This window comes from Symphalangus syndactylus, chromosome 6 (genome assembly GCF_028878055.3).
Source record: "Symphalangus syndactylus isolate Jambi chromosome 6, NHGRI_mSymSyn1-v2.1_pri, whole genome shotgun sequence".
NCBI lineage: Eukaryota > Metazoa > Chordata > Mammalia > Primates > Hylobatidae > Symphalangus > Symphalangus syndactylus.
Window position 1 is genome coordinate 49,381,557 of NC_072428.2, and position 24,616 is coordinate 49,406,172.

The 24,616-nt window shown below is 37.4% G+C and overlaps 4 protein-coding genes across 7 annotated transcripts in view; 2 read left to right on the top strand and 2 right to left on the bottom strand.

Annotated features, from left to right (window-relative positions):
• ZNF215 (zinc finger protein 215) overlaps nt 1–6,774 on the bottom strand; it is a 32,007-nt gene extending 25,233 nt beyond the window's left edge. The window contains 4 exon segments of the mRNA XM_063641160.1: nt 706–1,058; nt 1,060–1,276; nt 5,560–5,702; nt 6,639–6,774. Of these exon segments, the coding sequence (XP_063497230.1) occupies nt 706–1,058; nt 1,060–1,097 (391 nt within the window). The 5' untranslated portion in view covers nt 1,098–1,276; nt 5,560–5,702; nt 6,639–6,774.
• OR2D2 (olfactory receptor family 2 subfamily D member 2) overlaps nt 6,489–24,616 on the top strand; it is a 35,153-nt gene continuing 17,025 nt past the window's right edge. The window contains exons 1-2 of one of the 4 annotated variants that reach the window (XM_063641164.1): nt 6,489–6,906; nt 9,039–9,116. The gene's annotated coding sequence lies outside the window, so the exon portion shown is untranslated. Of the gene's footprint in view, nt 6,907–6,962; nt 7,062–7,781; nt 7,810–9,038; nt 9,117–24,616 lie in introns of those variants that run through there. The other 3 variants (XM_063641165.1, XM_063641167.1, XM_063641166.1) reach the window with 3 other exon arrangements.
• Nucleotides 9,077–24,616, top strand: part of LOC129483902 (olfactory receptor 2AG2) — a 157,375-nt gene continuing 141,835 nt past the window's right edge. The window contains exon 1 of the mRNA XM_063641162.1: nt 9,077–9,116. The gene's annotated coding sequence lies outside the window, so the exon portion shown is untranslated. The remainder of the gene's footprint in view (nt 9,117–24,616) is intronic.
• Nucleotides 11,622–12,612, bottom strand: OR2D3 (olfactory receptor family 2 subfamily D member 3). The gene is given in 2 exon segments (XM_055282582.1): nt 11,622–12,351; nt 12,353–12,612. Coding segments are annotated over 2 exon segments (990 nt in total).

Sequence of the window (24,616 nt, forward strand, 5' to 3'; positions counted from 1 at the left end):
TTGTGAAAGTCCCACAGGGACCTCAAATAAAACTTGCCCACACAATTCAAGTATTACACCTTCTCCCCTACTCCCAAATTCCACTCACGCAGGCCAGTATATGTGAATTTATGTCAAAAGGTATCCTATTTATACGTTTATAATTCCTCTAGGTTCAAACTCCTGCTTTCCCAAAGCTCATTCTCTAACACCTAATCTATCACAATAGTCTAACTGGTTTTCCTATTTTCAGAACCCTCAGATCTCTCTTCTTTACAGGAGATGTCGGTAAACTTTTTCTGTAAAGGAGCAGATAACATATATTTTAGACTTTGCGGACAATACAGTCTCTGCTACAAGTACCCAACTCTGGTCATAGCACAAAAGCAATCATAGACAAAGTGAAAATGGACATAGCTATGTTCCAATAATACTTTATTTTAAAAAATATTTGGCCTGTGTGCCATATTTTGCCAACTCCTACTCTAAATTGGTGTCAACATAATATTTTTAACTGGCAAATCAAACTGTCTCACTCCCCTACCCAATCTGTGAGATCTAATTCTCTATTTCTATTACCTACAGAATAAAGTCAAGGCTTCCTAATAGAGTAATATAAAGTCCTTCAAGATCTGGCACTTGATACCCTCTGGCCTCAAAAAAAGATAATTTCTCTTTACATGGGAAAGGTCAAGTATTTTACCTCTAATTTTTTTACATTCTTACCTTCATCTTCAAGCATTTCAATCACATCTTCTATGAGGGTCACCGTATCTTTACTGTTGTTTGGATGTTGTAAATTCACCCAAGTCCTGACTTCTTCAGGCAAGATTGCCAGGAATTGTTCCAGCACCAACAGTTCTATAATCTGCTTCTTTGTATGAATCTCTGGTCTCAGCCATTGAAGACAGAGCTCCCAGAGTTGGCTCAGGGCTTCATGGGGCCCAGACACTTTCAAATACTGGAAATGCCTGAACTTTTGACGAGATGCCTCAGAGTCATGTGTCTCCATGACGGGGATGGTTTCCTGCTGCCAAGACATATGTGCTCTCAGAACCTCTCTTTGTTCATGTAGAGACAGGTTTTGAGATAGCCATCAACTTGCTCAGAGGCTGCATCTTCCTAAATAGAACTCCCACAGTAGTTCAAATCCGCCTTACTAGATTGCAGTAATTCTCAGGCTTGAGCTAAGCACCTGTGTACTATATGCAGTGTGATTTAAGCCAAGTTATTTCACAGTAAGGAGGAAAGTTCCAGGAACTTTAGACACAAAGCCAATATTCAGGTACCTGAGCAACTGAAAAAAGATAGAAATTAACCCACAGGGAACAAACATCTATTAGCATAGTGTTAAAACACAAATATTATTAAAATTGCCTAAGAAAAATGCATATTATGGATTCTCCTATTTTTATTTTCCTTTCTTAGAACTAGAAAATATGCTTTCCTTTTCTCTTAACCAGTTGGACAGAGAAACACACACAAATAGACATCCCAAAACAAATGATGAAGAGTCCTTTGATTTAAAAAAACTTCGTAATTGAATTGCAATTAGATTTATTCTATATCAGGTAGCAAATCATTTTTTACCTTAAAATTAAGCAACACAAATCTTCAGGTAGGATATTAAGGTTTCAGAATAGATATGACTGAAAAACCTTACTCCAAGTTCTCTTTTAAATGCCAATAAAATTCTATAAGTAAAACTGAAAATAGCACTAGAAATTAAGGTAAGAGACAATTGTTTAAAATATACTAGAATAATATCCATAAACTATTATTAGGAATAAATCAAAAAGTGGATTCCCAGACTACAATGAAAAGTTTATATTTGTTAGGACTTACTATGGACAATTATGCAATGCCCACCAGGGATGTCTTAGGCGCAACTGAATATTTAGACTCGCAAGACTACCATAGGTCATATTTGGCACCAATTTACTCAGAAGGCAAAAAACAACTTGCTAGCAGAAGAATAATATGCACTTTTCTTCAATGTCTTTGCAGAGTTTAGTTCAAGTACAGAGAGATGAGACCCATAAACGTGGTGTAGGAAACACTCTGACTCAAAAGAATTCCCCCAGGAGCCAATATCTCTCATAACAACTGAGCACAACTTAATGGGTTGTCTCAAAGAGCCTGCCAAATTATAGGAGTCACTACATTCAGGGATGTCCAGATACAACTTTCTATTTGATTTACAGTTCTCCAAGTCCAGATGCAATTTATATTCAGGTGTCATTTTTATTACGATCATCTAAGGTCAGTGGTTCTCAATCAGAAGATTTTGCCAACAGGGGAAATTTGGCAATGTTTAGAGACAGTTTTGACTGTTACAGCTAGAAATTGTACCTGGCCTCTAGGAAGTCAAAGCCAGGGACGTTGCTAAATATCCCACACAGGATAGCCCCCTATAGCAAAGAATTACCCAGTCCAAATTGTCAATAATTCCAAGGTTTAAAAACTCTGCTATAGGCAATATATAAATGAGACTACATACTTTGGAGTCATAGATACATGAGTTTATATCCCAGCTGTACTAGTTACTATATGTATAAAGCTGAGCAAATTATATTAACCCAAGTTTGCATTCTCAACTGTAAAATGGATATAAAAATATCTGATCAAATTATAGGGATTAAAAGAGCTCTCATCTCAGTTCTTGACACACAGTAAGCTCTCAATAGATCATATGCACACATGTATGTTACAATGTTAGATCTTACATATTGGCCAAAAGTTTGTGTGACCTTGTCCATGGCAATGCCTGCCTGCATAGACCATTCAACATTCAAATAAGTATCAGCGAACAGAGTAGGGGAAGGATACACAGAACTATGAAAAGACAGTTTAGTGGCAGATGAGTGGTGAGAGCCAGGTTCTTCAATGTTTGACTAGAAATTTACAGAAAACCAAGGGAAGGAGACTAGAATGATCCATGTGATAATGGATTAGAGTTGGAGACCTAAGTGTGAACTTGTATTTGGCTGAATTAGATGAAGATGGTTATGTAAATATTTACAGATATGTATATATACATAGATTAGTATAAACACATATTTCCTTGCTCTGTTGGCTAAGTAGGTCTAGAAGCAAGAACAGCCCAGCAGCAAAAGAACAATTAGCTCCCAGATCTTGTTTCTAATACCATTCTCCAATAGGAACCAGGATTTCTTGGAGAAATGGTTGATTCTAGGACTGAGGCTCACACAACATAAGCATGGGGCATCTTATAGTGCCAGAAAGTAAAGAAATGCTCAAAAAATTAAAAAAAGAAACTGAAACATTTATTGGGGCATATCAAAGGTACACAGGAGCCAAATGAAAGAGCTCCTTATGCCAAATCTGGAACAATATGAGCAACAGAATATTAGATAATTCAAACAATTAAATTAATACTCATAAGCCACAATGATATAAATGGCAACTTATTAATACATGGGGGAGAGTAAACAAATCTCCTATGCAGAAAAATTCCAAATAATTTATGCAAATTCTCAGCCATCCACCAGGTAGAGCATACTTGAGTATGGGCTCTGCAAAGGAATTCCCTGCCAAAGAGGAAATGCGGTGGGGGGGGGGGTGCGGGGTGGGCGGGCGGTGGGCAGGGGCGGGGGGTGGTCGGAAGGTAAATTTACAGTAGAAAAACCTGACAAATACCATCTCAGCCAGGTGATCAAGATTAACATCAATAGCGATGTCATGTTGGCAGTATGTAGCCTCGAGACAATGTGATGAAAATGGCATTTTGCCTCTGTGATCTTCCTGCTCTAAACCCATAACCCCAGTCTAATAATGAGAAAAACAAATTCCAACAGATGGTTCTCCATAACCAATACTTCCTCATAACTGTCAGCATGATCAGAAACAAGGAATGTCTGAGAAACTGTCACAGCCAAGAGAAGCCTAAGGAGGCATGACAACAGAATGTAATGTGGTATACTGGATGGATTCTAGATCAGTAAAAGAGACATTAGGTAAAAATTAAACTTGAATAAAGCATGGACTTTAGTTAATGTAGTATTATTAATTGTAACAAATGTTCTATACTAATATAAAATGTTACTAATAGGAAAAATTAGTGGAGGGATATATGGACACTCTGTTGTACTATCTTCCGTATTTTCCCGTAACTTTATCCAATTTATTTAGAAATTTTTTTTCTCTGTGAATGCAAGCTCCCCAAAGGATTTCCCACAGCAAGTAGAAAGCCACAGAGGCAGGTGCCTTCTGGCTTGAAAGATCCCATCTAGGTTGTCATGGCCAGGGGAGGAAAAGGGTAATGGTGCCTTTCATGGGCTATTCCTGGGTCTCACTGGATAGAAAATTGCTTCCAGTTGCCCTGAAACAAGCGCTTCCTGTAATGAATCCCTCTGGAGTACTCCTTGACATCTCCCCAAACTCGTAACAAAAGTCCATCTTTCTCCTCATTCGCATCTGCCAAGGCCCACTGTTAATACAACAGACTGAAAACCTGCCACAACTGTTGACATCCACGACCCTCCTGATCTGGCCTCATTAGCTCCACTTTTGAGCCACCAGCCAAGAGATCTCTTAAATATGACTGGTGGAAAAGTCCTGAAGTAGTATAATTGAGTCCAACAAAAAAATGAACTATGGGCCCAGATACTTTGAAAGTAACATAAATGGAGAAAGAAAAAATAAAAGCTCACGGGCCACATGTCAAAGACAAAACAGAAAAGGCTTTATGCTAAAAAGTAAAAATAACAAAGATGTTAATTGTAACAATAAATGTACCGGGTAAAAATTTAAACTCAAACTACGTAAAACTCAAAAGACATCCGAAACGAGAACTCCAAAACTGAATGTAAAAGAATTTTTAAAAATACCAGGCAAACAAAAAATATTCAAGAGTTTAGTGAATTAAAATTATAATGAATTAAAAGCACAAATACATTAGAGGAAACTAAATGATTATAACTCATAATGAAATATAACTGTCATTAAATGTACAACATACTTGAAACATTTTTGGCAAAATTCTCAGAAAACAAGAAATGAAGTCAACAGTGATACAATAGAAATGGGATATTAGGTAACTTTCTTAGACTTTGACAGATAAAGTCAAAAAAGTAATAGTATAGTGGATATAAATAATATGCTTAGCCTAATAGATAAATAAAACTAGATAAAATGTAGTTTCTATTCAAGCACCTATGGGAATGTTTACAAAAGCAACTTATTAGGCTACCAAATAGAAAATCCTTCATAAATGGTAAACAAGATTGGTGGAAACCACATTTATTACTAGAATGCAAAACCAGAAATTAACACCACATAGAAAAAACAATTTCACCTACTTTAAAATTCAAATGTTTGCTTCTAAAAAAAAAGATAAAAGAGAATCAAAAGTACAACTGCAAAGTATCTAAAAACAGTAAAAACATTGTACGTCAAAATCTAAAGAGCACAGTTGAAACTCCTGATAGGCAATGGAAAAGCCTTACATATAATTAAACAAGAATGAGATGCATTAAATATCCAACTCAGGAAATAAAAAAAGCAACAAATATACTGGGAGGTTTGTAGGTGAAAAACACAAATTAATGAATTACTTACTGTAAACAGTTACAGAGCTAGGACGGGGAGAGACGTTCAGGATGGCATGCTGCATGTAAGTAAGATTTCCGAGGTGGGATAGTTTTGATAGAGATCCAAGGTGTGACGTGACTGCAAGTAGCTTAAATGGTAAGTGATGAACACTGGAATATACAAAGCCAAGAAATATAACGGTTAAACTCTAAAGTATTGAATAGATGCCTCTGATATAAAGGTGGGATTCAGGATTAAGACACGGAGCCAGTAGTACCACTGTGACGGACGGACCTTAAGTCGAAGTGGAGGGGGGGGTAGACTAATACAACCAGGTGGCACCAGTTCTACGGTTTTATGGCCGCAAGGAACTTGAACAGCTGCTAATCATGGAAAAAAGGTACTGTGAAGAGGGTTATTTCTAATCAAACAGGTTGTAGGTAGGATAGCTGCTTGAGGTAAGAACCACCTGGCGAGATTAGCTCAGATAAAGAGGAACAGCAAACAGTTTGCAAATAAGTGACTGAATGTAAGTCATTTATGTTAAATGGAGAAAGAATTATTTTAAAATAAGTACGATACTTGGAGGTTTTAATGTTTTAGGGAGGTGGCCAGGAATGACTGGGAAAACAAGGCAATATGAATTAATTAAAACTCCATTGTCTTTCCCAGTTGATTGATCCAGTCACACTTGGTTTTTCCATAAGGCATCAATACCAGCCATTCCCAAACCAGCTGATCATAACATACTAACCACTTTGCGCGTCTGGAGACTGCCCCTATTACAGAATGGAAGAGGCGACAGGAGTGTGGTTAAATCCTTGCTTTAGCGGAGCTGGATCCTGACCCCAGCCGTCCCGCCGCCCACCCCCTAGCCCTCTGTCACTGCTCTCAACGCTTGTCTGACTTCCGCAGCCCACGTTTCCATCCCTTCCGTCAGCTCGCGCCCTCCTCCAGGTTTTCCGGCACAGAGCTTGGAGGGCAGCGTGGAAACTAGGTAACTGCAAGCAAGCTGAGGTGAGCTGCACGTTCCGCATGGACGCCCTCAAGCGTGATTCCCAATTCCAAGACCCCGCGTACCCACCGCCCGCTGACGAGGATGATACCTGTGAGCGCCGCTCCTCTCCAGGGGCCCGTTCAGTCACTCACAAGCGCCAGCTCTGAGAAGAGCCGCGGAATCGCTATCTTGTACAGTGAAGGGAGCTGGCGTTGGTAATCACGTTGCAACTAGGAACCCCTGACCTCGCCGAACCCTCAACTCACTGCCGGCTCCGAGTTTCATAAATTGCCACGGAACAACCTCGACGCACTCTTGCGCACGCGCACCAGCTGTGGAAGGAACCCCCAGGAGCCCCCGCGACCCGGATCGCTAAGGTAGACCAGGCCTTCTCAAGCCGCGTCCGTTTCTGCAGGCCCCGCCCACTCCGCACACTTGGAACTCTGGCGCGAATGGACTCACGATGCGCTTCTGGTGCGGGCGCGGTGGCTCACGCTCACACTTTGGGAGGCCGAGGCGGGCGGATCACGAGGTCAGGAGATCGAGACCACGGTGAAACCCCGTCTCTACTAAAAAATACAAAAAAAATTAGCCGGGCGTGGTGGCGGGCGCCTGTAGTCCCAGCTACTCGGAGAGGCTGAGGCAGGAGAATGGCGTGAACCCGGGAGGCGGGGCTTGCAGTGAGCCGAGATTGCGCCACTGCACTCCAGCCTGGGTGACAGAGCAAGTCTCCGTCTCAAAAAAAAAAAAAAAAAAGAAAAAAAGAAATGAGCGTCGTACTTCCGGCGCTTCCTCATCCCGTCCGGGAAAACTAGTCCAAATCGCCTTTCTGTTCCCCACACCCCATTTGTCTGGAATCAAAAAACAATGACAATTTCGACAAGACATTGTCTGTCTCTTACATGGTCTTTATTGGTTTATTGGTTCACAGATTGATTCATTCAGTTTTGTATGGAAGTGAGAGGTCTTGCAGTTCGTTCAGTTTTGGCTTGTTAAGACTGAGGTACTTTGTGGCATCTGAGAAGCATTGTCAATTAGGCATTTGGATGTAGGCATTTGGGAATTTAGAGATGTCTGGGGCTAGACCTGTAAAATTTGGGTCAATCTGGGTAGATGGTGATTGATGCTATCCATTGGAATAGGATTGCAGAGGGACGGAGAGGAAGAGAGAAAATAGAATAGAAGGAAATGGGCTGGGATTGGCCCAGGGAACACCAACACCATTGGTTGAGTCAGGAAGGCGGACCTGCAAAAAAGAGAGAGGAGGATCAGCCTGAGAGGTAGGAGGAAATCTGGTGGGTGTGGAGACACAGACGGAAGGGATGTGTGTGTCACAAAGGAGAGAATGCTCGGTGGCATTAAGTACGTGATAATATGATTAGTGCTTGCCTAGAGGCATGTAGACAGTGCTGTAGGAGCAGAGTGAAAGAACTTAAACCAGAGAGAGCTTTATATCTAGGCCAAGAGTGGACTAAGGTAAAACAAGATGGCAACTTTGAACAGCTGGTGACACAAAAAAGCAAGGACACACCATATAATTTCTTTTATTTATTTTTAAATAGACTTAATTTTTTAGAGCAGTTTTGGGTTTACAGTTTTGGAAAAATTGAGAAGGTAATATACAGTTACCTTTTACTCCACAACTAGTTTTCCCTGTTATTACCCTCTTACATTATTATGGTATATTTGTTACAACTAAGAAAATAAAAATAAAATATAAAAATAAAAATAAAATAACATTGATACATTAAGTCCACAATACTTTATTCAGGTTTCTTCTTTATTTTCTTTGCTTCTTTCTTTCTTTCTTTCTTTCTTTCTTTCTTTCTTTCTTTCTTTCTTTCTTTCTTTCTTTTTCTCTTGCTTGCTTGCTTCTTTTCTTTCTTTCTTCTTTTTTTGACTGGGTCTCACTCTGTCACCCAGGCTGCCAGGCTGGAGTGCAGTAGTGTGACAGCTCACTGTAGCCTGGACCTCTCTGAGCTCATGTGATTCTCCCATCTCAGCTTCCCAAGTAGCTGGAACTACAGGTGCTTGCCACCATGCCTGGCTAATTTTTTTTTTTTTGTATTTTCTGTAGAGATGGGTTTTTGCCATGTTGTCCAGGCTGGTAAGGACCAGACTTCTTTAGTTTGTTTATTTGTTTTGTTTTTATCTTTTTTCTTTTCTCTGATGCATGATCCCAACTGGAATATCACATTACATTTAGTTGTCATGTCTCTTTAGGCTCTTCTGGACTGTGACGGTTTCTCATACTTTCCTTGTGTTTCATAACCTTGGCAGTGTTGAGGAGTACTGGTCAAGTATTTTGTATGAGCTCCCTCTATTGGGAGTTTTCTGATGTTTTTTCTATGATTAGACTGGAGATGAAGGTCACAGAGATAGAGTACCATTTTTATTACATCATATCACAGGTACATACTATCAACATGACTTATCATTGTTGGTGTTCAATTTGATCACCTGGCTCAGGTTGTGTTTGTCAGAAGACATTTTTTTTTCTTTCCGACAGTGGCAATGGATGCAGCAATATTCAGTTTCCAGAATCAGCAGCTCCGGCAGCAGTGTCCTGTCCTGATGGTGTTGGCAGGTAAATCATGCTTCTAGTGCTGAATGGAAGTTTTGTCCTCATAGAACCAATTCTGTGGTACAATTTTGGTCTGTGGTTCTGGCTACATGACTCGAATATTATTTCAATATTTTTACTTTTAGTTTAAATCATGCTTAGTTTCTGTTACTTGAAACTAAAAGCCCTGACTGATACGTCATCATTATGATGATTTCTAGGTGTATGTATTAAATATGTTTTCATTAGAATTTTTTTCGTGTCTTTATTTTCCCCTTCCCTCCCTAGCATGTAGTGGTTTCATGCAGACACCTTTGTGAAGAAGCCCCATTGGCATCGATTTTGGTGGAATGAGTGGGAACATAATTCTCAGTGTGTCAGTAATCCATCACTGCATACAGACCATTTCAAAATTTAGTGCTTTAAAATAGCAATCATTTTATTTTACTTAGGAGTGTGTTTGAAATTTGGTCAGAGGGGATGGCAGTTATCATTAATGCCAATATTTAAGATATGACCATGGGAATGAGTAGCTGAAATCATTGGAGAAGCGAGGATTAAGGAATCTCAGAATGCAAACTATTTGAATATTTAATTCTATGGGAAAATTAAAATAACCAACAACTATAACACAGGAGCAGTATCTTCAGGAGAGTGGCAGTGAGTCAGGGGCTAGAATCTGCAAGGAATGGGTGGGGGAGTAGCCTAAGCATCTAAAATAAAATAAAACGAATAAAATCCCCACAATCCCACTTTCCTAACCATACCTCATTTCCTCCTTCTCCCTCATGGTAAACATCTCCAAATGTCTGTTTACATTTTCCTATTTTTCCTCTATTCACTGAAATAGATCTCATCTAGATAATAACCAGCAGCCAAAGTTACCAAATTCAACTAAAAATTTCCTATCCTTCTCTATATCACCTCAACTAACACATATCATTTGAATGAAGGTCTTCAGTGATTATCATACCCCAGATTAAAGTTTGCCTATTGTGGTACAGTTCCAGTAAATTTTAAAAAGATAGTAAAAAAATGTGTATTAATATACATTGCCTCAGTCATTGCTCTGAGTATATCAAATACACTCAGAGTTGGATAAGATAAAATGAAATAAGAGATCAATAGCTGGTTTTAAAACGGATGCATGTATACATGAATTAAAGAAGAAAAGAATAAGTACAGCTATTGAATAGCTCTCCACTGGAGGGGACTTCTACACAGTCAGTCTGAGGTCTGTGGTTTCTGGACCCCATGTGCATGATGGCTGTAGAATAGTTACCATGGAAAACCACCTCTAAACATGTGACTTAGAATCTCCTCTAAATATGTGAATGTTAGAAGTTTTAAGTGAAAGAGCGAAGAGGCTACCAGCCAGTTTATTTGTATTATGGGTTTATGAGGAACTGAAGTAGACTCTGGAATTGACTATTTTAGAGAAGTTGGGCCACAATGTGACATGGTATGCAGGTATTGAAGCCTATGGAGGGGTCACCCCAAATTCTAATTTCTCTTTTGTTTTTTAAAGAAATACTCATTAGGTAAATTGGGCTCATTCAAAAGAGGATGACCAAGATAATACAGAGTACCAAAGCGTATTAGATAAAGAAATTGTAAAGAAACTAGTGGACAGTTGGCAGAGACAATTGAATTTGGGCAAATACAGAAATTGACCTCAGTGTGTTCTAGTATTGAAGAATAATGACAATTGCTCTAGGACTAAAACTAGAGAAACTAGGTTGAAGATACCGGAAAATTTATTTTGACTTATCATGAGGAAGATCTCTATAATAGTAAAAACTACCTTTATATGAAAGAGAGTGGCCCAACCAAGTAAGGAGCTGTATCATTCCTGGTTAGGCAAATGCTGAACAATTATTTGACAGCAATATTATGGAATAATTTAAGCCTCAGATATGTGGTTGGATTATTTTACTATTGAATTCCCTTTTTACTCTGATAGTCTGTGCTTACACGAAATTTGAGGTGATTATATAAAATTTTGGGGGGTTTTCAGGAGAGAACATGAAGAACTAGGAAGTATTATTTCCTCTGGTACCTTTTCACAAGCTGAAATGCTCTAGGATCTAATGAACCCCGTATTAAAGACGGTTACAGATATTTTAATTGTTTTAATCAGAGCCTATTCTAAGGTTTGTATGCTGAAGACATGCAAACTTGAGATGTCTTTGATGTTAGAATTATGCTTGCAATTTGTATTAGCTGTTATTTCAGAATAATCTGGTTGAAACCTCCTAGATTCAATTGTGACTGTGCTTAAAACATGCCATAGAAGCTGAATTAACTACAAACTCCTCACAGTAGCACCCGACACCTTTTACAATCAGGAAATGGCCTAACTTTTCATGCTTTTATTTTTTCCCTATGTTCTAGTTTAGATTGTAGTATCACAGTTTTTAGAACATGTTTTCACACTTTTTCCTGACATAACCTAACTCATAATTGCCTACTAAAATCTTGCTCCTTTTTAAAGGATGTTACCATAGCTCTAAAAGTCAGACTCAGAGGTCACTGCCTATGAGAGAAGCACTTTCTCCCAACTAGTTTCCTGAGAGCCCCTTTGACATCTTTGTTCCTCAGGCTATAAATTATGGGGTTCTGCATTGGAGTCACCACTGTACAGAACACAGATATCATTTTATCCAGTTCTTTTGTAGTCTTGGAGTTTGGTCGCATGTAGGTGAATATTCCTGACCCATAGAAGAGGACAACAACAATAAGATGGGAGCCACAGGTGGAAAAAGCCTTGGGCCTGCCTTCCCCAGACTGCATCTGGATAACAGTGGAGATAATATTCCAATAAGAAACAAGAATCAGGGAGACAGGAGCCAGGAGGATTACCACACCCATTGAAAAGATGGCCATTTCTGTGCTGTAAGTGTCTGCGGAAGCCAGCTTCAGGAGGGCGGGAGGTTCACAAAAGTAGTGATTGATTATATTCTGTCCCCAGTAGGGAAGATGGAAAGTAAAGCTGATATCTACTAAAGGCACTAGTGCCCCACTGGCCCAGGACCCGAAGGACAGCCAGAGACACACCCGTTGGGTCATGATGGTAGAGTAGTACAGGGGCTTGCAGACAGCCACATACCAGTCATAGGACATCACGGCCAGCAGCGCACACTCTGTACACCCAACCAGAAGAAAGACAATTATCTGTGTCATACACCCATAAAAAGAAATGGTTTTCCTCTTCACCAGGAAGTGAACCAACACTTGAGGGACAATGCTAGTAGAGAAAAAGATCTGCAAAAGAGAGATTTCTAAGAAAAAAATACATGGGAGTGTGAAGGCGAGAATCCAGGAAGATGAGAACGATGATTAGCAGGTTTCCAAGCACGGTCAGCAGATAAATGATGAGGAAAAGGATAAATAGCAGGATCTGGGTCTGCAAGTCCTGTGAAAGGCCCAGGAAGATAAACTTGGACACAAAGGTTTGGTTTTCTTCTCCCATTGATATTTTTGCCTGTTTACCTGTTTGGCACAAGAAAAAAGAACACATTTTTGTTGGGTCTATGCCATCAAGTCTTGTAGAAGAGGGTCATGTTAAAACTGACACCTAGTTGGGTATTTCTAGCTCTTTGCTATCCAGCTTGTTCTAATTAACAATAAATGTATATATTTATTGTTATTAGTTGCTTGCAATTTAAACCAACTTAGTTATTTTCCAAGTCCTCTATCCACAGTGCCGCTTTTTAATAGATAAAGTATGATACTGTGAAAGCCCTATTGGCTAGTTCTGATGTAAGGATGTTAGAGTTCATGTGGATTTTACTAAGTGGCTATAAATATACTGTTAGGAAATGACTGTATATACTGTTAGGACTATCCTTATGCAGAAAACTCTACCACTAACTATTTAAAATACCACATATTTAATTATAACACATACTTCAAAACTGTGAAGCAGTTTTCAGGAATCAAACTTAATTTGACCTATTAAGAAGCAACAGACTTTTGCTGGGTTTAAAAGTAAAGCCTTAGCTATACTACACTAAAGGCCAAACTATTTGGATTAAGAAATAAGATATAAAATTAAAGCAATACAAAAAGAAAAAATAAGTTAAAATTGTTGTGATACTTGGATAGGACCAGACTTGAAAAACACAAATACTTTCTAAGAAGCCATGGAGAAAAATATGTGCAGAATTTGCCACACAAATGGAAAGACTTCTGTGAGATAATAGTATCATAAGATAAGCCACAAACTGAGAAAAATGTTGGAGGGAGACGTCAGAAAAAAAATTTAAATAATTTTATTTTTCTTCAACTTTTATTTTAGAATTAAGGTACATGTGCAAGTTTGTTACAAAGTTTGGAGTACAAATGCTAAGGTTTGGTGTACAAATCAATCTGCCACCCAAGTAGTAAGCATAGTATCCAAGAAGTAGTTTTTCAGCCATTTACCCCCCTCACTCTCCCCACTCTAGTCGTCCCCAGTGTCTGTTGTTCCCATCTTTATGTCACTGTGTACCCAATGTTTAGCTCCCACTTACAAGTAAGAACGTGTGGTATTTGGTTTTCTGTTCCTGTATTAGTTCGCTTAGGATAATGGCTTTGAGCTGCATTCATGTTGCTGTGAAGAACATGATTTCATTCTTTTTCATGGCTGCATAATATTCCATTGTGTATATGTTCCACATTTTCTTTATCCAGTCCACCACTGGTGGGCACCTGGGTTGATTCCATGTCTTTTTTTATTGTGAATAGTGCTGTGATGAACATATAATTGTGTGTGTCTTTTTGGTGGAATGATTTATTTTCCTTTGGGTGTATATACAGCAATGGGATTGTTGGGTCAAATATTACTTTAATTCTTAGTTCCTTGAGAAGTCCCCAAACTGCTCTCCACAGTGACTGCACTAATTTACCTTCTACTAACAGTGTATTAGTGTTCCCTTTTTTCTGCAGCCTCACAATCATCTGTTATTTCTTGACTTTTTGATGAAAGCCATTCTGACTGGTGAAAGATGGTATATCTGTAACAAACCCCACAGCCACCATCTTACTGAATGGGCAAAAGCTGGAACGATTCTGATTGAGAACTGGAACAAGATAAGGATACCCACTCTCACCACTCATATTCAACATGGTACTAGAAGAGAAAAAAATGAAAGGCATCCAAATAGGAAAAGAAGTCAAATTAAATGACCTGATTACATTAAGAGTTTGTATAAAGCTATATACAAATTGTGAAGTCCAATAAATAATGAGCCAAGGATATGAACAGACTATTTACAAAGAAGAAATACAAATAGCTACTAAATATAATAAAAATATTCAATATTATTATAACCCAATAATTAAAACAATGAAAGATAAATTTTCACTTGGGTAATTACCTAAGATTTTAACACCAAAACCTTAACAAAAAATAACTAGTATATTCATTAAGCATTGAACCCATAACAGCATTAATTTTAGGGTTTTATATTATTATATCTTCCCAATAACATTATGAGGTAAATTAAAATACTATGAATTTTGTCTTGTACATAAGGAAACTGAGGCACAGAAAGGTTAAGTTACTGTCCCCAAATTATACAATTAACAAGTATAGAATTAATTAGCTGTGTAATGAAGGTACAAAAACAGGACACATTTGCAAAAGCAAGTGGTTAGGAAAATTTGTATTACTCTCTCTGGAAAGTAATTTTGCCAATTACAGTACAAGTCTTAAATATTCATGTGTTTTGACCCAGTTCTGAATAGAATGTAGCAGGGAAAAATCTGCCCCATACTCAAAATTTAGTCTCAAAAATTTACTTACAGCATGTTTTCAAATATATGTAGCTGCAAAATGGCACAATATGGGCAAAATATCAACAATATAAGGGCACAGTATCTATTTATCTAGCTATAATTGGAGTTATCAAAATTAGTGAAACAGCCTATTCAAAGAACCACTTCTTCTCCTGCAATTATTTCTGAAATTCCACAGAGAATAACTTACGTGTTCTTAGGAACATATCACTGTTAGCCCCAGAGTAATGTCTGTCATTTCCTTTTTTCCTTTTCTTTTTCTCTTTCTTTCTTTTCTTTTTATTTTATTTTATTTTTTGGAGGCAGGGTCTTGCTCTGTCACCCAGGCTGGAGTGCAGCAGTGCTATTGTAGCTCACAACAGCCTCAAACTCCTGGGGTCAAGCCAACCTTCTACCTCAGCCTCCAGAATAGTTGGGACCTGTCATTTTCTTTTTCCCCTTCCCTGGTTGTCTAGGTCTATATGATCACTACTATTCCCTTTGGATCCTACAGATAATGATTATTAATATAATTATCAATAATAATGAGAATCACCTCCCATTGGTACTTACCAAAAGTGGTTTTGCTATTGTCTTAGAGACCAATGCTAATATATGTTTTCAAAATGCACAGAAAAGACTGGAAGAAAAAAATTTCCAAAATGTTGAGAGTGGTTGACCCTGGGTATTGTAATTATGGGTAGGTTACTTTTATTCTTTTCTAATGTGTTGATACTTTAAAAAGCCCTATATTACCGATATAAGAAAAAAATAAAAATGGGAAAATGTAGTAGCACCTAATTGAGGATGCTCTAAAGTCACTTCTTTACTTCTGCTTGATAAGAAGTCTTGATAAAGTAACTGTTATAGGACTAGCCCTCTTGCAGAAAGCAAATATAAAACAAAATATGTGAAACAGCTATTTTCAGACCTTGAACAACAAACAGCCAACTCAGAAAATAATGCCATATAGCAAGGAAACAAACAAGGTAAGTCCTATGATCACACTAGCTTTATGCCTGGAGACACTTTCAGGACTGTGGTCCATGGAGTGGGAACCTAAGGAGAGCATGAGACCCTTGCTGAACTGATGAGATGGAGATCCATAATTGATAGTTTGAATTATGGAAGTGAATAGCAGAATGAAAGAAGCTGCAGATAGGGACTTCAGGAATCTCTCTGAGTCTTGGCTGAATATTAAGCTGTACATACACAGGATAGAACTGCCAGGTCCCAAAACAGCAACTGCCAGGGTGCTCATGGAAGCCTACAAGATTTTGGAATTTCACTCTGCCAGAGTAAAGAACCTTCATTGAAAACCCCTGGCACTAAGGTGATACCTCAGAGAGGGTAGGCAGTAAGAGAGGATCGTGATGAGTCAAGCATACATAATGCAACCCCTGGAATAACCATTAAAATATAAAATAAGAGTTATAGTTAAAAATAAAACTAAAAATGGAATAATGTTTAAGTACTCAAGAAGAAAGCAAGAAAGGAGGATAAAAGAACAAAGAATAGATAGGAATATTACAAAGCAAGTAAGATGGTAGACTTAAATTGTATCCATAATTATATGAAAAATAAATGGGCGACTGGGCACGGTGGCTCAGGCCTATAATCCCAGCACTTTGGGAGGCCGAGGCAGGTGGATCACGAGGTCAGGAGATCTAGATCATCCTGGCTAACACAGTGAAACGCCATCTCTACTAAAGAAAAAAAAAATACAAAAAGTTAGCCGGGCATGATGGCAGGCGCCTGTAGATCCAGCTACTGGAGAGGCTGAGGCAGGAGGATGGCGTGAATCCAGTAGGCAGAACTTTCAGTGAGCCAAGATCCTGCCACTGCACTCCAGCCTGGGTGACAGAGAGAGACTCCATCTCAAATAAATAAATAAATAAATAAACAAACAAACAAATAAATGGACTAAACATTCTAATTAAAGGCAGTGATTGTCAGATTGGACAAAAAAGAAGACAATGTTTTGTCTGCAAGGGATTCATTTTTAAACATAAAAACAGTTGTGTGAAAATAAAAGGATGAAAAAGAATATACCACAAAAACACTAGTCATAGAAAAACTGGAATATATGAATGTGAAGTATTACCAGAAACAAAGAAAGACATTTCATAATGATAAAAGTGTCATTCACCACAAAGACAAAACCATACTTAATATGAATGCACTCAATGAAACTTCAAAATGTACGAAGAAAAATTGATGTAACTTAAAGGATAATTAGCAAAAAAAACAGAGAAATATTTGAAGATTTCAACAGTCTTCCTGACAGAACAAATAGAAAATCCATGGGGATACAGAAGACTTGAACAACATGAACAACCAACTTGGCCTAAAGGACGTTTATAGATTACTCTACCCAATAAGTACAGCATATGTATTGTTTTCAAATGCAAAGGGAATGTTCACCAAAGTTAGACTATATATGCTAGGCAGTAAATCAAGTCTCAATAACACAGGATTGAAATTACATAGGGCATATTTCCCTGACCATGACAGAATTACATTATAAACCAATAACAAAAGAATATCTAGAAAATCCTCAAGCATTTGGAAATTAATCAATACAATTCTAAATAACACATAAGTCAAAGAGGAAATCAAGTGAAATTGTAAAATATTTTAAACTGCATTATAATAAAAATAACATTTTAACAAATTCAGAATTCTTTTGAACTTTTAAGGAATGGTGATTACTATTTCATTTACTTCATTTGTAGAGAAAAAAGAAAGTCAATTTTTTAATGAAGTTGACATTAAATGAATACATATAAAATAGATGCAAAGTCAAAATAAAATGAAAGTGTATAGATAACAACAGTATTCCATTGAAATAAAGCATTGTGATCAAGTGAGCTTTTACCATAAGTGCTCATTTAGGCCAACATTAGTAAATTTATTAAAACAATTCTTCATATTAATAGATTACAATGAGAAAGATATCTTAGTAAATGCCTCAAAAGATACTTGATAAAGTTCATATTTCATTCTTGATAAGTACTTTGAGTCAAACAGGAACTTAAGTATACTTTTTAAAGAAGAAATCTGAGTATTTCTTCTTTTGTATAATAATAGATATTTGAAACAAAATGCTAGCATCATGCTTAATGGTGAAATACTAGAAATATTCACATTAAATTCTGAGTTACAAAAAAGGTGTCTTTATTTGCCAAGAGTTAGCTAATGAAATAAAAATTAGAAATATAAACTAGAAGCGACAGGTATAATTACTGGAAAGGAGAGGGTAAATTTATCACTACTTGTAGGTTGATTTTCTGTTTGTAAATTTTAATATAATCTGAAAACTGATTAGAATAAAAAATCTGTAAACAGGTAAGTTATATATATGTAACTATGTGCATGGTTTTCTTATATATTAATCAGAACTAATTATAAAATTAATTTTAAAAATATATAATTAATGGCCAGGCACAGTGGCTCACGCCTGTAATCTCAGCACTTTGGGAGGCTGAGGCAGGTGGATCACGAGGTCAGGAGTTCGAGACCAGCCCAGCCAATATGGTGAAACTCTGTCTCTACAAAAATTAGCTGCGCGTGGTGGCACACGCCTGTAGTCCCAGCTACTCAGGAGGCTGAGGCAGAAAAATCACTTGAACCGGGGAGGCAGAGGTTACAGTGAGCTGAGAGCACACCAACGCACTCCAGCCTGGGTGATAGAGTGAGATTCTGTCTCAAAAAAATATCTATATATATAGATATAGATATTTTGCCAAAATGTGTAGGTGTGAATTTAACGTGAATATGTTCAGAAGGAATACAGGAAAAGTCAACATGCATAAATAGGTAAATAAACCTAATTTTTAGATGTAAGATTTAAATATTATAAAGATATCATTAACAAATTATTGATTCTCATATATTAACGTCCCTAATAATTCTCTTTGTGAGAGGTTGTTAAAAATAAAAGTTCCTGAGTTCTAGAGAATCTCAGTAGGTTTATGGTTGAACAATTAAATTTGCCTTTTAACAAGTCCATTTGGTGATTTTGATATGAGTATTCCATAAATCATATTTTAAGAAATATTCCCCAGTAATTATCTAAAAAATAACTGCAGTTATAATCAAAGCCAATAAACAATCTCTGATGGGAAACTTAACAAAATAATTTTAAGGTTTACCCAGATGAATACATGTAAAAATATTCAGAGAAAAAAATCTGAAAAATATGAAAAAGAATTGTGGTCATGGGGAGGGTGGGGAGATTTAACCTATCCAATATTATGATTTACCATTAGGATAATTTATATGCATTGTACTAGTGTGGATATCAATGCCTCAATGGAATAAAATAGAGAAATGACTCAAACTCAAGTATATAGGGGAACAAATGATAAAGATATCATCTAAATCAATAGAAGGGTGTATTATTTAAAATGGTGTTAGAATATCTGGTTATCTGTTGAGAAGGAAAGTATTCTCATATCAGTTCTTCTCCAAAATATAGATGGATTAAATATCTCAGTATAAAACAAAACAAAATAAAAACACCCCCTAATATTGCTAGGAGAAATAATAGGTGAATATTTGCTGTAATCTTTGAGTGTGAAAGGACCTTCTAAGGACATCATGAAAACCATTTGTAAAATGAAAGTAAAACCACAACTTCATAATATGGATGTAAAGATTAAATTATTTTCTGTAATCTTTGAGTGGGAAAGGACCTTCTAAGGACATCATGAAAACCATAACCATTAACTTAAGATTGGTATATTTTATTATACAACTATTTTAAATGAATGGTTAAAGAACACATATGTGTAAAATGCAAGTAACTAATAGAAAAACTACCACATCAAAGAGCTTTTAAAAATCAAGAATACGAAGAACTTCTCAATGGAAAGGATGGAAAAAGAAATGTTAATGAGCAATTCATAAAAGAAATTCGGCTTCAAAGAGAATAAAATACCTAGGAATCCAACTTACAAGGGATGTGAAGGACCTCTTCAAGGAGAACTACAAACCACTGCTCAATGAAATAAAAGAGGATACAAACAAATGGAAGAACATTCCATGCTCATGGGTTGGAAGAATCAATATCGTGAAAATGGCCATACTGCCCAAGGTAATTTATAGATTCAATGCCATCCCCATCAAGCTACCAATGACTTTCTTCACAGAATTGGAAAAAACTACTTTAAAGTTCATATGGAACCAAAAAAGAGCCCGCATCGCCAAGTCAATCCTAAGCCAAAAGAACAAAGCTGGAGGCATCACGCTACCTGACTTTAAACTATACTACAAGGCTACAGTAACCAAAACAGCATGGTACTGGTACCACAACAGAGACATAGATCAATGGAACAGAACAGAGCCCTCAGAAATGATGCCGCATATCTACAACTATCTGATCTTTGACAAACCTGACAAAAACAAGCAATGGGGAAAGGATTCCCTATTTAATAAATGGTGCTGGGAAAACTGGCTAGCCATATGTAGAAAGCTGAAACTGGATCCCTTCCTTACACCTTATACAAAAATTAATTCAAGATGGATTAAAGACTTATATGTTAGACCTAAAATCATTAAAATCCTACAAGAAAACCTAGGCAATACCATTCAGGACATAGGCGTGGGCAAGGACTTCATGTCTAAAACACCAAAAGCAATGGCAACAAAAGCCAAAATTGACAAATGGGATCTCATTAAACTAAAGAGCTTCTGCACAGCAAAAGAAACTACCATCAGAGTGAACAGGCAACCTACAGAATGGGAGAAAATTTTTGCAACCTACTCATCTGACAAAGGGCTAATATCCAGCATCTACAATGAACTCAAACAAATTTACAAGAAAAAAACAAACAACCCCATCAAAAAGTGGGCAAAGGATATGAGCAGACACTTCTCAAAAGAAGACATTTATGCAGCCAAAAAACACATGAAGAAATGCTCATCATCACTGGCCATCAGAGAAATGCAAATCAAAACCACAGTGAGATACCATCTCACACCAGTTAGAATGGCCATCATTAAAAAATCAGGAAACAACAGGTGCTGGAGAGGATGTGGAGAAACAGGAACACTTTTACACTGTTGGTGGGACTGTAAACTAGTTCAACCATTGTGGAAGTCAGTGTGGCGATTCCTCAGGGATCTAGAACTAGAAATACCATTTGACCCAGCCATCCCATTACTGGGTATATACCCAAAGGACTATAAATCATGCTGCTATAAAGACACATGCACACGTATGTTTATTGCAGCACTATTCACAATAGCAAAGAGTTGGAACCAACCCAAATGTCCAACAACAATAGACTGGATTAAGAAAATGTGGCACATATACACCATGGAATACTATGCAGCCATAAAAAATGATGAGTTCGTGTCCTTTGTAGGGACATGGATGAAACTGGAAAACATCATTCTCAGTAAACTATCGCAAGGACAAAAAACCAAACACCACATGTTCTCACTCATAGGTGGGAATTGAACAATGAGAACTCATGGACACAGGAAGGGGAACATCACACTCCGGGGACTGTTGTGGGGTGGGGGGAGAGGGGAGGGACAGCATTAGGAGATACACCTAATGCTAAATGACGAGTTAATGGGTGCAGCACACCAACATGGCACATGCATACATATGTAACAAACCTGCACATTGTGCACATGTACCCTAAAACCCTAAAGTATAATAAAAATAAATAAATAAATAAATAAAAAGAAATTCAAATATCCAAAAAGCTAACTTTGTAAAGAATGTTCATCCTCACTCAGAATCAGAGAAATGTAAAATAAAACAAGTAGTTACTGTTTCTTTCTCATCATTTTAGAAAAGATGAAATAGGTTGAAATCACACACTATATTTTTGAGAGTAGAACAAACAGATATGAAAATTGTAGGCATGTACATTTATAAAATCTCTCTGCAAGTCAACTTGAAGATATTTAAAAATTATAAAATGAACTTTTCTTTTTTCGTGAACAGCTCAGGTTTCAGGACTTTATATTTTGGAAATAATTACAGGTATGCACAAAGGTTTGTTTCAGAGGATATTCACACACAGAATTATTTCCAGACTAAATCAACCCACAGTCAAATAATAAGTGTTGGGTTAAATAAATTATAGTTTTCCTATATAATAGAACCTATACAGTATAGAGAAGTGGGTAAGAGTGCAGATGTCTTAATCACACATACCTGGTTGAATCTTTGTTCCCCATTTCCTAGCTCTGTAACTTTAGACAATTTAACTCCTTTTTGTCTGTTTCCTAATTTGTAAAATGAACGTAAAACCACAACTTCATAATATAGATGTAAAGACTAAATTAAGAACTTAGTGGAAAATTTGCATTATGCCTGGAAACTGCAGTAAAGAAATGACTGCAATGTTGATGGTTATTATTATGATGATAATATGATAAATTTATGTCATTAAAAATTTAAGTAGGTATGTATTTTCCATGGAAAGATGTTTGACATACTGTTGAATTTAAAAAGTAGGTTACAAAATTGCATGTATGGGTATGATTTATATATATATGGTGCGTGTGTGTGTGTGTGTGTTCGTGTGTGTGTATAGAGAAAGAGAATGAGAGTGTGTGTGAGAGAGATGACTGTTAAAAAAAATCTTTACCACATTAATAATTCTTAAAACACAATAAAAACTTAGAATTCAGGTAGAGTATACAGGGGATGGTTATCTATATCTCAAAGACAGGATGTGTGTGTATATGTGGATTGGAAAGAATGTAGCTTAATCTCAAAACAGGAAAGGAGTCAAATAAATCAAAAGGACTAAGATGAAATTTAGTCTCATTCATATTCCAAGGAAGACCGGGGATAATTATACTTTCACACTCTGAAGATTTCATGTAACTTTGTAAACTTTCCCAATTAATTCAACAAAAGTATCTCTTTATCTAATGCAGAGAGAAAATGAAGAAGAAAAAATAACTGGTAAAAATAGAATAAAGAGAATAGACTTTAGAAGAAATCAGGGAAGGGAAGCTGAACACAGAAGTCAGGAATTCAGAGATGTAGAGAGAAGGCAGAAAGAGGAAAGGGAGTACAGGAAGAGATATGGAAGGCAGGTTGTTTCCCCAAACTGAAAGGACAAGCAATGAATCTGTTATCTCTCTGAGGCCCTAACAACATTTTAATTAATATGTCCTTGCCGGATATCTTAAGAGTCTCACACAGGCACAGAGCTGCACACAAGGGAATTCTTCCTTGTCACACACACACACACATCCCAAGCCACATGGACTTCCTCTCAGCTTTACAAACTTAATATCTCATAGAACATGCAGATATTCAAGATACTCTCACACAATTATTTTATATTCTTTTTATGCATCCCCATGGCTACCAAATCTTCCACATAATAAACAGTATCAGAGGAAGTACTGAGCCAACTGGATACTGACCAAGGCTGAGTCACGTGGGAACTTATTCTGTCTGACTTGTATGGGAAGCATATTTGCGTATTGCGTATATGTGTGATGGCACCTGTAGTGGGTATCCTTACCCATGCTGGGAGGGCAGCACTGATTGTAATTGGACCTACTCTCCTCTATGTGCCTTAGATCACCAGGGGATTGGAGCCAGCAGTGCCAGCATTCTTACAACAGTGTATTCATGCAATCTTGGTTCTTTCATATCTCTTAGACCCAGGGCATGACCAAGCTCTTGATGAAGCTTCTGAAAGCATGACTCCTAGTGTCCTTCCAGCTCTTTGCCTATTTAGTGGGCCATCCACTAGGGAAGATGGTGGAACAAATGCAAACTGAGGGAGGCAATGAAGACCGAAGGGCTGACAGCCAAGGGCAGAGGAGAATCAGGCAGAGGTACTTTTCAACAGTAAGAGGAAAGTAATGTAGGAGGGTACAGCCTCTGTGATCTCTCTGAAAACAGTCTTATCCATGAAGGAGAAGATCTGGAGGAGGGTTTTCAGGCTGGGATTCTGGAGGAGAAGAGTGGGAATTGAATTGTCTCTGGGAATCTAGCAAGGGAAAAATTGATGTGTAAGAGATAAAATAACAAAGTTCACCTTCCCAATACCTTGCCCGCTTCCAACCCCCAGTCAGTATTGCAGAATCCTACAGTTTGAGGCCTATCAATGGCTTCTTCTCTCTCACCTGAGGGCAGAGACAAAACAGGAACAGCACTGTGTGGTCACTGGTGAAGGAAACAAGGATCTAGTATGGAAGGGAGCAACTTCTGTGTCTGCAGATCCACACTTCAAGGACAGTCTGTTTGAAGGGTGGCTCCTGAGCAATTCCTCCCAAGGCCTGTGCTAGAGTCATCCTAGGAGTCTGACTTCATTCCAAGCCTTTTTACTTTACTCAAGGTACAAATTCTAATTTACCTAGGTTCCACTTCTGAACAACGAATTTTCCCTTGAGAAAATAATTAAAAGTGAGGTCCTGAGAATTATGTCAACATAATTCTGGAGCTTTTAAAACCCTCAACTTTATTACCTTTTTCCATCCTCTGAGACACCTTGGGGGGGCACTTTGCATTATGTTTGAAACCACAGACTAAAGTTTCTAAATCATACTTACCCTTCTTCCAAACCTTACACCATTGTCATTTAAAATGGCATCAACAGATATATTCTCAGGGGTTCATAAGTTTTCAAACTTGTGTCTTTCTTTATATGGTAATTAAATAAAAATGAAAATGAGCAGGTTTTGGATCACCCGGATGCTGACTTTCTAATTGACTAATCCAACTTGATTTCAGGCGTTGTGCTTTCATTTTAGTTCATGATTGTTTGAGTGCT